The sequence below is a fragment of the Gigantopelta aegis genome, chromosome 6 (assembly GCF_016097555.1).
Source record: "Gigantopelta aegis isolate Gae_Host chromosome 6, Gae_host_genome, whole genome shotgun sequence".
NCBI classification, from domain to species: domain Eukaryota; kingdom Metazoa; phylum Mollusca; class Gastropoda; order Neomphalida; family Peltospiridae; genus Gigantopelta; species Gigantopelta aegis.
The window spans coordinates 84,412,237-84,428,094 of record NC_054704.1 but is presented as its reverse complement, the minus strand read 5'-3'; the positions used below and the strand labels follow the sequence as shown (position 1 = coordinate 84,428,094).

General features: G+C 37.5%; 1 protein-coding gene across 1 annotated transcript in view; it reads right to left on the bottom strand.

Moving 5' to 3' along the window:
• The window catches only part of LOC121374756 (cholecystokinin receptor type A-like), a 20,226-nt gene extending 8,351 nt beyond the window's left edge, over positions 1 to 11,875 (bottom strand). The window contains exon 1 of the mRNA XM_041501865.1: positions 11,782 to 11,875. Coding sequence (XP_041357799.1) covers positions 11,782 to 11,875 — 94 coding nt within the window. The remainder of the gene's footprint in view (positions 1 to 11,781) is intronic.
• Between the last annotated feature and the right edge of the window lie 3,983 nt (positions 11,876 to 15,858).

The window sequence follows — 15,858 nt, the reverse complement described above, 5'->3', positions numbered from 1 at the left end:
GTGTATCAAACAAAATTGATATTACCAGTGTATCAAACAAAACTGATATTACCAGTTTTACTTTTATGCTTTGTTTTTATGTTTTGTTCACTATAACCACATGCTAGTCTGTATTGATTGAAACATATTTTATTGCTTTAAAAAGAACAAATGGATTGTAGGCACAAGTTATAAAACTTACTAGGCCTTCTCCTATCTGCAGAAAAAAATTATTATTGAGAGAGAGAGAGAGAGAGAGAGAGAGAGAGAGAGAGAGAGAGAGAGAGAGAGAGAGAGAGAGAGAGAGAGAGAGAGAGAGAGAGAGAGAGAGAGAGAGAGAGAGAGAGAGAGAGAGAGAGAGAGAGAGAGAGATGGAGAGGGCGTCTTTGCCTTTGATATAAAATGCATTCACAGAAATAATATCCACAACTACACGAGGAATCGGTGTTAAGGACAACTCGATGTAAGTCTCATTTTAAATCACTACACCCCAGGCACGGCGAAAGCGATCGGAAATTGGGGGTCTGACTGAGATCAAAGGACCAAAGCAAAGTTTGAAAACTAGATGTCCTGAAATGCAATTCCCTGCATTCTACAGGTAAAATTCATCTCTGCCTTAAGATTTACTACTACTAATAATTTTGATTCAGAATTGGGGGGGGGGGGGGGGGGGGGTATAAGCTCCCACCCTCACCCCTGCTCCGCCGTGCCTGCACCGGTGTCTTAACCTCTCTCTCTCTCTCTCTCTCTCTCTCTCTCTCTCTCTCTCTCTCTCTCTCTCACACACATAACATCACACCCACACCCACACCTGCACCTACACACACACACAGTACCACTCACACAAACACACACACACACACACACACACACACACACACACACTACACACATCCACACACACTCAGTGACCTAGTGAGACCACACACACAGAGAGAGAGAGAGAGAGAGAGACTGAGAGAGAGAGAGAGAGAGAGAGAGAGAGAGAGAGAGAGAGAGAGACGCACGCACATAAACGAAGAATTAACAAAAATCCAAACTTTTTATGGGCGTTTAAAGGTTTTTTTCTAATAGAGAGCTTTATGTACAGCGGTTTATGATAAAAAAAAACCTCCTAGAATAATATCGACTGTGGTACTTCCAATTGTATACAGGCTATGGATCTGAGGCATGCGGAGGCGAACAATACCATTATTTTTGTATTTATATATATATATACATATATATATATATATATATATATATATATATATAAATCAGGATAATGCTCAATTTTCAGACTTAGTAATTTCAGGATTAGCAATTCCTGTTTTGACGGAACTAGCATTTGTAGCTTCATCTCGTTTTAGTCAGTGCTCCAAAAATAGGATTACATTACGCTGCCTCGGGAAATAATAATCCGTTTTAAATAGATAGGCTGGTTTTGTAATACACACTTATTAGTTTGAAGCCAATTTCCTTAAATAGGGATGTAGATCAGTGGCTAAAACACTCGTCTGAGGAGCAGTAGGTCATCGACCTCCAATGATTTGGTGATTTTCAGTGTCACACGACTGATACATCAAAGGCCGTGGTATGTACTGTCCTGTCTATGGGAAATGCATATTAAAATCCTTAGTAATTTTTTTTTAATACGATTAGCCTTTATGGCAGCAGCGGGTTCCCCCCCCCCCCCCCCCCCCTCTCTCTCTCTCTCTCTCTCTCTCTCTCTCGATCAAGTGTTCAAACATCAATGTCAAGCGTAAAATAGATATGGTTTAAAATGTGCTACGTGTCGGTGAAAAAATATTTCGTGTGCTTAAAGGTAAATTAGGACAACTTTTTAAAATGGTGTGTGTTTTTAAACTCGCCTTTTTATACAATAATTTTATTTTTAAATTGTTTTAATAATTTTTTTTAAAGCGATCGGTTCCTGGAGGTGGAATACGGACTATTTTGGGAAATAATTTCAGTGGAAATGATGCCGATCTTGCAATTCTCCGTACCGAGTCGTGATTACGTCTTGTGGCAAACAAGAAAAAGATGTCGCATTTGCGTCAGTGACTTAATTAATTATTTATAAATTACTGCCAGTTTAAATCTTGCGGCAGCTGGGTAATTTTGTCAAGAGTTTGTAACAAACACTAATTAGGCTATTTCTAAAATTTAATAACGACCCATTTAACATCAGCTGTCTAGAATAAACCTAATTCACTAGCTATTTCAATAGTTAGTATACACAAACACATTCTGGACTTCTATGGAGCACAATTGTAAGAGGTATCAAGGTAAATACAGGCAGCTGATTAATATGTGTAGTTTGAACTTAGCTTTGAACTATACCAGACCAGGGAAAATAACAAACATTTGACATCAAGCCTCTTTTCGTTAGACAGTAGTTCAATTGATGCAGCTGATCAAAGTTTAGCGTTTCAAATTGCATGCTTTTTTCTTCTTCTTTTTAAAAATGATTGCAGACTGCGTTTTCCTAATGGCCCATTAAAAGTAGTATTTGAGGAAACATTTCTACGAAAAGCTGCGCAATAACATTTTTTTCCACAAAATCCACAGCTTGCCCTACATACCTATATGCACTTGGTAATTACGTAAGTTTGAATGTTGATGTGAGTAATAGTTGACAGATATAACTTTAAAATGTCATTAGATGAAATTTCAAAAACAAGGCATAACGGTGATGGCCATGTTTCAAAATAGCTGCCAAAACGTTTTAACATAGAGAAATAAAAAAAGGTCTTTCCCCATTAAATTAAGATTATTCCATTCATTAAACGGCGTTTCAATGTTGTCTTATGTCTAAGCCATCCATAGCCACCAGATGAAAATTCACCACGGTCATAGCTCAAAAACTATTTCACCTAGAAGGATGAATAAAGTGTCTTTCTCCATTAAACCAAGGGTGGCACATTAATTAACGAGGGTTTCAAGGTTGTCTAAGCTGTAGGTGAGCAAACATCCAAGATGACCGACATAGCAACGAGGTAAAATTTCCTTACGCTCATAATTCATACATGTTGTCTTGTCCATTAAATTAAGACTTTAATAAATGTGGTTTTTGGTGTAGTCTTGGAGTCAAAATAAATAAGTTAATATTTTAGATACTTTGGTTTTAGAAACAACTGTTTTTAGTATGAAAAGACAACTCTTAATATATATATATATATATATATATATATATATATATATATATATATATATATATATATATATAATAATAATAATAATAATAATAATAATAATAAAATGTAAGAATGCTGCAGTGCTAAAATATCATAATCATTTTTGAAGTCAGTTATCACGGTGGTCATACGGATAAAGCAATAGAGGTTGGATAAATTACGCCGCGGCCTTAAGAGACTGCACACTACTGAAAGGGGTTACAGTTAAAATGTTGATAAAAAATATGTTTGCGAGTATTATCACAGTATATTTCTTCTTGTTTATCTATATCAAGATAAAGAAGTTGGTATCTGAAATGACAGAATCCATTACATCCATAAAGAAACATATTTATACCTACTGTTGGCTGCATTTTCGTTCATAGTTAGTGATAAATAACTGGAACTTGTAAACAATTAAGCATACAGTTAGTGCAAACATGTTTTTAAAAGATAAACATTACAGTGATATAGATTACAAGACATAAGTCAACGTTTCCCTAAGATAATGTAAATGGTTTTTTTGTAGTAAAGTATTTAGATGTTAAAAAATCTATAGAGTAAATAATTTTGCGGTTTAGAGTAAAATATTATGCGGTTATGATTTTTATTTGGTGTTTGCAACAATTATGGTAATTCTGAGATTTCAGTCCATTTGCCGTCCATATATTTTGGGATAAACCATTACCTCCGCACAGACAGATTTTAAAGGCCCTGACTGTAGTTATTAGGCAGTGTAAAACATTATGGTAAGCTGCAAGTAGGTCTACTTCTTACCAAACAATTTCGCAATTCCATTCTTCACACATACCATTTACAATTTGTAAAATGCGATGGAATTGACTGGTATTTTAAAATGTAGATGAATTTCAAAACGGAGACATTTACGGACTGGGCACGGCAAAATGTATCGTAAAGTATACGAGTCAATAGAACCTCTTTCTCTCTAAAAGGTAGCCTAAATTCCGAAGGCCAGACATGACCTGTACAAATTTTATTTGTTTGCCTTTACCATAGTTTTAAATAGCCGATGTATTTTTCGTGCTGGGGTATCATTAAACATCCATTCATTCATTCATTCACTGAGATGTACAAATTTTCCATGAAACAGTCTGTAACCAACTTTACAAGATTTGACTGCTGCATCACTGCTTGCCGCATCATGATATGTCAACATCCATAAATGAAATATAAGTATTTTTATTCAAGGAATATGTATCCTTTGCAATCATTTCCGAAAACTGAAGAATCGTATCTTCTAGTCCTATGTCTGCTAAATTGGAGTAAATGCCCGATAGTTTAGTAGAAGTTGTTTGAATAAAACAAATTGCATTTTAAAATAGTAGTCTGAATTGTTGGTATTATTATTAATTGAGATGCATATGACGTGACATCGGAAATAAATGTTTTACCATTGCATGTATCCTTATTCTTCGTTGACTTGTTTTCCCTTTTTTTTTTGAGTCTGAATATCCAATATTAAAACTTTGCAGTTCGATAAAACACTTAAAGGGACAGACCCTAGTTTTTAAACACTAAGACATTTTTCACCTAGACCCTAGTTTCAATCCGTAAAAATGGACACTAAGTTTGGCTAATTTACAAACCTGAAACAAATTTGGATACAACAGAGTGAAACAAGAGTCTGTGACATTGAAATACCTTTAAAAATAGAATAAAACGCGACTCCATAACCGTTGGTTCTCAGACGCACGTGCGTATTTAAAAAAAATGAAAAATGCATTTTGTGGTATTAGAAACACCAGGATGACCAGAAACACTTCGGTTGTACGGAAATGGATAATCTAAACAATAAAATATAGGTAATGTTTGATTTCAGTGATCATAAACGGCTCCAATAGTGAAAAAACATGCCTTAGTGTTTAAAAAACTAGGGTCTGTCCCTTTAATGTATAATGTATTTCCTTCGCTTTTGACAAAGGAAGGAAAACCTGCAGCACAACGCTTGCCTTGGTATCTAAAAGTTCCATGTCCTTCATCCAGGCCGAGACCTCTGTATTGCAATTCATGAATTCACCCTCGGGATATTCTGATGAAATGTGGTCGACGATTTCAGTTAAGGACCGACATTGAGCTTTAGAATAAAAACAACGGAATGGCCTTACTTCATCCATATATGGAGGGAAGGGCGAGACATAGTCCAGTGGTAAAACACTCGTTTGATGCGCGGTCGGTCTGGGATCGACCCCCGTTGTTGGACACATTGGGTTATTTCTCGTTCCAGCCAGTGCACCATGACTGGTATATCAAAGGCCATGATATGTGCTAACTAGTCTGTGAGATGGTGCATATAAAAGATTCCTTGCTCCTAATATACAATGTGTTTCTGCTTACCAGTCCTAATGTTTCTAGAAGCCGAAACTGGATTTTAGCTTCCAATAATGCTGTACCTGCCAGAAACACACATATTAGGAAGTAGAAACACATCGGATATACAGACACTGATATTGTAAAAAAGAAATATATTGGGTATGTATTTTCAGTCGCTAGAAAAGCTATATTAGTCAAAAACAGGTTACAATAACAGAAATGGTTAAGAACAAATGGTTATGAACTAGATTTTATATCACAAATTATTTATTTTATAAAATGAATGAAAACCTTTGAGATGAACGTCTGTGGATGTAACTATAAGTGACACCAGAACAGTTCATGGCAAGCGTCAGGCTAGACGTTCGAGTCCGGAATTTGTTTTCTTCTAATCCCACTGCCCCCTTCCCTTTTACTCCTTTGAATTTCATTGCATTTCCTCCTATCTTTCAACTTCTTTCGCTGTTCATCTCCACATCCCAGTCCTTGTCTCTCCGACCGCGACAGGTGCTGGTCTCTTGTGGCTATCCGTGCCACACACCTGTCATTCCCCATCAGCTTTTAGCTGTGGGCTTTGTCTGACCACTTCGGAGAGTGTTCTATAGTTACTTATGGCATTGTTAAGAGGCATTTGTAACTACTTACTATGCTCCACTACTATCGGTGGTCGTTAGTTTGTGCCGTGGGTCAGAGTCTGTGAATTCTTGATAATCTCTCTCACGCATTGGGGAGGGGGGGGGGGGTATAGCCCAGTGGTAAAGCGCTCGCTCGATGCGCGGTCGGCCTGGGATCGATCCCCGTGGGTTGGCCCATTGGGCTATTTCTCGTTCCAGCCAGTGCACCACGACTGACATATCAAAGGTCGTGGTATGTACTGCCCTGTCTTTGGGATGGTACATATAAAAGATCCCTTGCTGCTAATCGAAAAGAGTAGCCCATGAAGTGGAGACAGTGGGTTTCCTCTCTCAATATCTGTGTGGTCCTTAACCATGTCTGACGGCATATAACCGTAAATAAAATGTGTTGAGTGCGTCGTTAAATAAAACATTTCCTTCCTGTCACGCATGGATATCACAGTGCAGTCTCGTAGGAACAATATCTGGAGTGTGAGAGAGGGGACAACCATTAGTGTGTGTGGAGAGGTGGGGGGGGGGGGGGGAGGGGACAAATTATATATCTACCTTTATTTATATACAGTAGGACAGAAGAGCAAACATTTTCTTATGTGCTCCCAACAACAACAACCCCCCCCCCCCCCCCCCCCCATCCACTTCACTTCCTACGGGCCTGCAGTGTATAAGAACGTAATTTTATTGAATTAAAAAGAACAATTTGACAGTAATTTGTAATACAAAATCCATTTTACACGTAGAGAAATGTTAATTTTGTCATCTACCTACAAATATTTTTCCTTATTGATCAATCTGTTTGGACATTAATTTACACAATGCCTTGTCAGACGAGTGTTCCATCTGAGTGTCTGACCGGCAGTAGAGTTAAGAGCCTATCTTAGTAATTTGTAATCTACTTTGATTTTCCTTTTTCATAACTTCATGCAATTCAATAACCGAACAAACAATCTTCTTTATCGAGACTTCCGTTTTTTTCCTAGCTGGAGAGACGCTGTTTTGTGTTTAGATGTTTGTCCTAGAAAACCTTGTGCAAATGACAAGGCTGATCTGCGATTACTTTCATCAAAGAACGATTTCAACATTTTCTGCTGTCATCATGTTAAAGCACACTTCTCCGGCTTTTGAGATGCATATTTGTGAACCCGAATCAATAATATTTGCCTAATAGCATCCATTGCTTCTATGTTCAATTGGGCCGAACTTTCCCAGGCTTCTTATGTTCTGTGATGAATCGGCACATCATGTGCATGATTTAAGATTGTGTCAGATATTTCTTCTTTAACAAAAATGTGTAACAATTAGGTCAAAATCATTCTTGATCTTGTTATTTCTCCCTTTTTTTAAAATGTGTGTGTAACAGTTAGGTCAAAATCATTATTAATCTTGTTTATTATTTTTTTTCTTTAAAATCGTTGTCCAACGAACAAATTCGTATCCAGCTTAATGCACGTTTTGTGTGAACGTCCAACATTGAATGGTAAATTTGGTTTATCTCTGTGACCGCTGTCTAAGTTCATTTACCGCAAATGAGACGTAACCTCATATGTCGGACGATACATTTGCTAAACAGTATGCGAATTATTCATGTAAAACTGTAAAACATGTAAAACTGTACATATAAATAATCTGACTGTCTTGTGAGCAATTGACTTTAAAAGCATAGCATTAAGACCTTCATTACTAAACGCAGAACGAATATTATATTTGAAATATCGGACAATAAACATCCAGATTTTTTCAAGGTAAATACAAAATAGATTATACATCAATGCGTGCGACTTCATCAACCAATCAATCAGTCAGTGAGTGAAGAGTTAATATTTAAACTACTCTTAAAACTGGTAACATCATTTGTCAAAAGGAATGTACTCTAACGACGTCTTTGTTGCTTCGTCGAAAATTTAAGTTTGCGCTACGTCGTTAAAGTTTGTTAGATCTAGAATATAGGCCTACCTCGTATTCATAAGCGTACGTGACAGGGCGGCGGTGTGGGGGGGGGGGGGGCGGCAACTGCCCCCGTAGTGCTGGAGCAAATCCTCAAATTGGGGCAAAAAAGTTAGAGATATTCAGGCAAAATGTGTTAGCCTGTTAACAGTTTATTTCCATCATTCTACCAGAAAAATTAGTTGTAATTCATGTAAAAATATCTAGTGATTCGTTTGCAACCAGTTTGGCAGTAATGCTAATATGCATAACTTTTGTTATCCAGATTCGGGCATTTTCGTTTAATTCGGGACCCCCCCACCCCCCCCCCCCCACCCCCACCCGTACAACAATGGGAGCCCGTACGCCTATGCTCGTGCTTCTATAAAGCGCACAGCGCCGATTTTCATAATATCTGTCAGATTTTTCCCAATAAACCTGTATTCGTGCAGACTGAGGCCAAAGATCAAATAACAGGAATTCTCATCACAGAATTGATTGTATTGCTCCTAATGCACGACTCATGTAGGTCTCCGCGTGGGCCGCAGTGCGCTCTTTTGATTGCAAATTAATTGACTGTCAGTTCCGTGCACAGACATCATGTACGGTGATTTCCCTTTCAATTATTTTTATGCAAAACAAATAGAATTGTCGTAAAATGCAGCGCTGGGGAATACCACCTGACCCTAGAACGCGACATCCGGATGGCAATATCAAAATATTGTTTTCAAATTAAATAATTGTGTCAGAATCTAAATAAACTGGCTTTCAAACATCTTGGCACTTAATACACTATAACTAAATAGCCGAGTTAAACAATCGTTTCCCTCTCAGTAAACGAAATCATAATCGAACTATTACACAACTGGTGCTATGCTAACACAAATGCACGAAATTATAGAAATTTTTTACTGTTGCTAACTTAACACAAATGACGGTAAAACGTTAGGTTCTACAAAACGGTAAAAGAGTTTGCATTTGTCGGGATGGCAGACCTGAGAAGTGTCATAATATGTAGAAGTAGGCCAGCGAACAGTTTAAAAACATCACACGTCTGACCCAGCCTAAAACAGCTATTTTGTTCACAGATTGTAACAATCAAGGTTTACACTATAACACGATTATGGAGGCAAAAGGCGAAAGTACAGAAAAGAAAGTTTTAACAGATAACTCGCCTGTTGTTCCCCGCTAACTATATATATATATACTACTCAAAAGAATTTAAGGGTCAGACGATATTTTCGACATTATTTTCTGAATGTCAATTATATTAGCTAGACCATAATGTCACGCATGGTATTGTTCCATTTTGACGAAAGTGGGTCTAAGCAACCCATAAATGAATTAAAATCCACTGTCATTGACACTGTCGACTAGTTCTAATGGCGAAAACATGCTTACATTTTCACGTAAATTAGGGCGAAAGCGAAAGGTCTGCTAAGTGCCCATAACTTGCTTTTTCACAAAGCGCTTCATTTGCACGCTTTGCACGTGTATTACATGTTCCCAATGCTGAATTTCCGTATAATTGGAGCTTGCGTTCGTGTACGGTGCACACTCCAAATTCGACAATGGTATGACGTCAACTGACTGTCGAAGATCGAAGAAGGGCTATTGCTTGGCTTCAGGATGGCAATACGCAAAGAAATGTTGCTCTGAGACTTGGTGTCAGTCAGAGTGTCGTTGGCCGACTGTGGCAACGGTACCAAGCAACGAATTCTGTTTGAAATCGTCCACGTTCGGGAAGACCCCGAAGCACTACAAATAGAGAGGACCGCTACATCACCAATATGGCTCTACGTCAACGCGCAACCACTGCACGCCGATTACGTGACAATCTGCGGACTGCGACTGGAACTCGAGTGTCTGATCAAACCATACGCAATCGCCTGAGAGCCAATAATCTACGCTGCCGTCGCCAGGCTGTTCGACCACCACTCCTACCACGTCACAGAACGGCCAGACGTCACTGGTGCACACTTCATCTGCGGTGGCAACGAGTTCAGTGGGGTCGAGTGATGTTCACTGATGAGTCCAGGTTTAGTCTCCAGTTCAACGACGGTCGGGTTCGTGTCTACAGACGTCCTGGGGAGCGCTTCGCTAACGTTAACGTTAGACAACGTCACCGGTTCGGTGGTGGCAGCGTCATGGTGTGGGGCGGCATCTCTATCCACCACAGGACCCCCCTCTATGTGGTGGATGGCAATCTGAATGGAATCCGCTATCTGAATGAGATTATCCGGCCGTTGGTTCTCCCAGGCCTTCAGCAGATTGGCGGCGGGGCAGTTCTGCAGGATGACAATGCCAGACCCCACCGCGTCAGGGTGGTAACGGACTTTCTCAGACAACAAGGTATCGCCAGGATGGATTGGCCAGCATATTCGCCTGACTTGGCCCCAATAGAGGACGCCTGGGACGAATTAGGCAGGAGAGTTCGGGATAACCATGCCTCTCCGGCGAACCTTCATGATCTGGGTCAACTTCTTATGGCAGAGTGGCAGGCCATTCCCCAAGAGTTCTTCAGACGTCTGATCAACAGCAAGAGGCAACGATGTGTCGAGTGTATTCGCGCCAGGGGTGGATTCACACACTATTAAACGAATGTTCTAATGTGTAAAATCCATGTTTGACAACCTTCAACTTTGACAGCATGTCATGTGACTTTCTTGTATACAGTGACGTTGATTTATGGTTTTTTGTAAATATGGAACAATAAATTAAATTTTTGGTGTAGTTTACATCATCAATCTAATACACTCTGAAACTTATTTGGTTATAAATTTTTGACCCTTAAATTCTTTTGAGTAGTATATATATTAGGCCTAATGAGCATTGTTATTCAATCATTCGTTTTATTTTTGAAAACCGGCTTGGTTAAAACAAAACAAAATGAATATAACAAAGAAAAAGCAAACACAGCATTAAGAGCACCTAACCAACACAACAAACAACATGATCTATTACTGTGAAATCAAATGTCATGGTAAGTGCTATTATATATGTAGAAACTGGTATATGATTGATAACAGCAGACAATACGACGCCAGCAAGTTTCCATTCTTACCCTAACACATCAACTGTTGTCATGGACGGGTCACCCAAACGATTGATGTTCATATTCCGGACTCTATTCTTAAAATCGGGATATGGCTATGAAAATAAGTTGCATCATCATCACGATAAGCTATCTTGTCACGAGGAAAGCATGCAACTAGAATTCACTTGTCACTGAAGTAAAAACAAATGGGGCTGCATTTCACATGTTAAATGACGCAAGCGACGCAAAGTACTCTTCGTCTATTTTCGTTTCATTATTTTCGCCAATTTTACGATCAACAGTTCCTCCGGAAAAGATAAAATGTCATTAAAATTGATCTTCCAGATAGTTTATTAAAGGCTTATAAATGCAACTGCACTTAGGAACCCTCTAATCCCCAATCCTTAACGCCCTTTCTGATCTCGTTGACATAAAATCACTGAGGTTTGCCACTGACTCCTATTGCAATATCACTTCATCATAGCCAAATAGTTAGCATGTCACGCTGTGTTTTCAGCAAATAAAAAGATTTCTAAATAAACACCTCGAACACGTTGTGTCTTAATTTAATAATACAACCAGTGACTGAATGTTATTGTAGTCTGCACCATCACAGATAAGTAGTTACTGTGTGAAATACATATTACTTCAAGTAAAACATCTCTGGATGTCTGAAATAATTAGCAAAAACACCAGCAAGGTCATCGGTGTTTCTAATAATTACAACAGATAACACTGAGCTGATTAGAACCACAGACCCTCTGTGCTAGAGACGCAGTTCGACGCAGAATATTCACGATTGCGTCAAACTGCGTCATTGTGCATCGATCTGCGTCAGTGTGCGTCAATCTGCGACGTGTCACAGATTGTATGGAAATCAGTACTGTGTTGACTTACCAGTCGTGGATCACGTAACAGCTGAAACAGACTGGCAGGTATTGGGTTCGCATCCTGGTACACGCCCACGCGATGAGTGTTGTCCTGGAGAGACAGCCCATTGGGTAGCGTGCTTGAACCAAGTTAACATGGATGAAATGAACGACAAAAATAGTGCACATCAAATCGTTCAATTCTTTACTGATGTCAATAAAACAGAGTGCGCTGATATTGTTCATCGTTAGTTATATAATAATCTACTTGGCAAGGTCGATTTAATACAATTGCTGATCATCATGGTTTTATTAACTAATAAACTCCAATAATCTGTTCATTTAGAATCGATTTTGCCACTTTATGTTTTAATATATTTTTGTTTCAAGCTATTATCACCACATTCCCACAATCAACTTGGTGCGCCAGTCGATGATTTCAAAGATGGACGACCCCCGAGTTAATGGAAAAACGATTAATTTCTCCAGGTCATCCTTTGTCTCCTTCTATATTTAATTTATGTGTTGAACTCCTTGGCATCATAGTCAGAAATTCACCTCATATTAAAGGTATCACTATAGATGAGGAAGAATACATAAAGGGATATTCCTGAGTTTGCTGCAATTTTTAAGATGTTATCGACTAACAGAGACTTTTTAGCGTTTGTAATTACATATCAAATATAGTTTTTTGCAAAAAATATTAGTGACTGTATATTAAACGTGTTTCTGATCGTTCTAATATTTGTACTAGGTTAAATTTCATTTTATTTGAAGAAAAAATTCAATTTGGGCTTTTTACAAATATTAAGACGACCAAAACCACATTGAATATACAGACACTGATATTCTAAATAAGAAAATATATTTAATATATAAGTTTAATCGTAGAAGTAGTTTACTAGTCGGAAACATCTTACAATGCAGCAAACTCAGGAATGTCCCTTTAATATCGCAATATGCAGATGATACACGTTTTATTCTTTATGGTTCCCCAGCATCTCTAAAATACACTGTCAATTTTAGACTGTTATGCGTGAGTGTCTGGCCTCTGAAATAAATTATACTAAATCAAAACATATTCAAAGGAAGTTTACCATCATACCAGGTGGAAGTTAAAATGGGATGCAGAACAGTTTACATTACTTGGTATCAACTTTTCAGAAAAACTAGACAGAATTAATGACTGGACTATGGATCGAAAGTTGCAGAAATGGAAAAATTAATGAAAATATGATCTAGTAGAGAGCTAACTCTCTTAGGAAGGATAACTGTTCTAAAACGTTTAATAATTCCGCATTATAACGCATTTATTTATAGCCTTGCACAACAAAAAAGACACACTACTAAAATATGTAAATACCTTATGTTAAAAATGTATTTGGGAAAATAGTGCTGAATAATTAGCACGCAATTTAATAAGTCAAAATTATAAAGATGGCGGAATCAAAATGATAAACGTAAATAATTATATAACAGCTCTGAAAAATGCATAGATTTGACGTATGTTTATGAATAACCCTAAATGGCCTAATATGTTATTCAGTTTATATATTATGTGCATTTTATAACCTATAACATGACTGTAAGATAGTGATATCAGGCCAATACCAAACTTGTTTCTGGGGTTACTAAACTTTAAAAAAAAAACCTCTCTCAGATCTATTAATATTTCTATATCGGCCAGTTTCAGTTGCTAAGTTATGTGCAGATAGTCTTAATTTGACAGTATATACTTATATATATATATATATATATATATATATATATATATATATATATATATATATATATGGGATTTATTTAATCAAGTAATGCTGCGTATTTAAACTATCCGCCAAACATGTGTAGAAAGTGGAACATTCCGCAGATGTATTGAGTTGATAGAGAAGATTCAAGCTGGGATTCTGCCGTACAAGTTGTCACAAATCGAGCACATTAAAACGTCGGAAATCAACCATGTCTAGAAAACTGTTTAAAAATCACTAGCTCATTAACACAGCTTTTATCGATGGTGTCTATTACCAGGTTAATGTACATAATTTAATTTTTGTTATCCTTGATGTGTTAAGAGAATAAGACTCGCAGTGGTTACCGTTAAATCGTATGAAAGCTTCCAGAAGACCGTGAATGATAGCGTTGTTACGTACCTAATGAAACATCTTCTAGGCTAAGGTGACAAGAATCTGCGTCCATCAACATACCTTGAAACATTTACATATTAAACTGCTCGGATACCTCTCAGTGCAAATTAACCATTTTCTATTAGACAGTTGGAACCCGGACCTTTTGTTAAGCAGTCTATGCTTTTTATTGATTTTTATGTAAAAACCAATCTATGACAGCGATGTTGTATTTTAAACAGCTAAGGTTGATTCTAACAATAGGAAAATATTAAATGGCAATTATTGTTCAAAAACACAAAAACAACTGATTAAACATAAATAGATAATGGATATATATTACGCCTGACGATGATTTTGGTTTTTAAAAAATATATACATATCTAACAGTTATTTTATTTTACGTATTGTTATTCGGTGGTGATGCTAGTTTTAAAAACTATAGGCCTTGAGACGGTGACTTGTTTTTGTTTTACAATCTGAACGATAAAACCGTTATTCGCGATCAAGACCGTATCTCTGCACATTGCACAGTGGAATGGGGATTTATCAAACTAGTTGTGGATTTAAAGAATATCTATCTAGTGCGTCGTCGACAGGAGGACAGCCACTCCCGAGGAGATCACTTACTAGACAATACATCCCTCCTAAACCGCCACAAAGAGGACTGCCACTCCCAGACAGGTTTATTAAATCAAAACTAGCAAAGGACAGAGCTCATTGGAATACATATAGCTGTGATAACAAGCTCTCGTAAATCGCTGTCAAAACAGTGATGATATCAGGTGTTCGCGAATTATATAAAAATACCTGACTTTGATTTTGTTTTAAAAACTACAGATTGTGATTTATATATATATATATATATATATATATATATATATATATGTATGTATGTATGTGTGTGTGTGTGTGTGTGTGTGTGTGTGTGTGTGTGTGTGTGTGTGTGTGTGTGTGTGATTCACTTTTGTTTTATAAAGTATGCCAGATGGTGATTTTGTATTCGAAGCTATACCTTACGGTGATTGTGGTTTACTAAACTCTGTGTTACGGTGATTTTGGTTACTGAACTATAGCTGACAGTGATTGTGGTTATGAAACTGTACCTGACGGTGATTTTGGTTACTAAACTATACCTGACAATGATTTTTTTTTTATTGTCCCCAGAAACATAAGCAAGGTCAAGGTTGGGACCTTGAATCATTGCTGTACATGGTATTATTGTATATACATAAACGATACATAATTAAAGCTATACACTCGTATATAAAGCACTTATTAAACAATATGTGTATACATATGCATGTGCGTGTGTGTGTGAGAGAGAGAGAGAGAGAGAGAGAGAGAGAGAGAGAGAGAGAGAGAGAGAGAGAGAGAGAGAGAGAGGGGGGGAGGGGGGGGGGGGGGGGACAGACAGACAGACAGACACGGACGTGTGGAGTAACAGGGATGAAGCCGAAGATAGACGAAAGGGAACACAAACGGCGCGAGCCGTATGCACACATACATAGTATTCAATATTAAGATGAAACAGATAGGCTTAACATGATATTGTAAAACAGGATATTAGCAATGCAAAAGCCTTACATAACTGAAGAGGAAATATTCCGGAGACTAGGAAGAAGAGTACTAGAAATAGAAACAAAGAGTGAGAGAAAAAAAAAAAAGAAGAAGAAGAAGAAGAAGAAAAAAAAAACTTTCTTGAAAGATAAATAAGATCAATGCGATCTTAAAAAAAAAGAAATTATAGAAAGTCGAGATACGTTTTCTGAACTGGCGATATTTTGCATAAAAGTATGTTTATTAGCT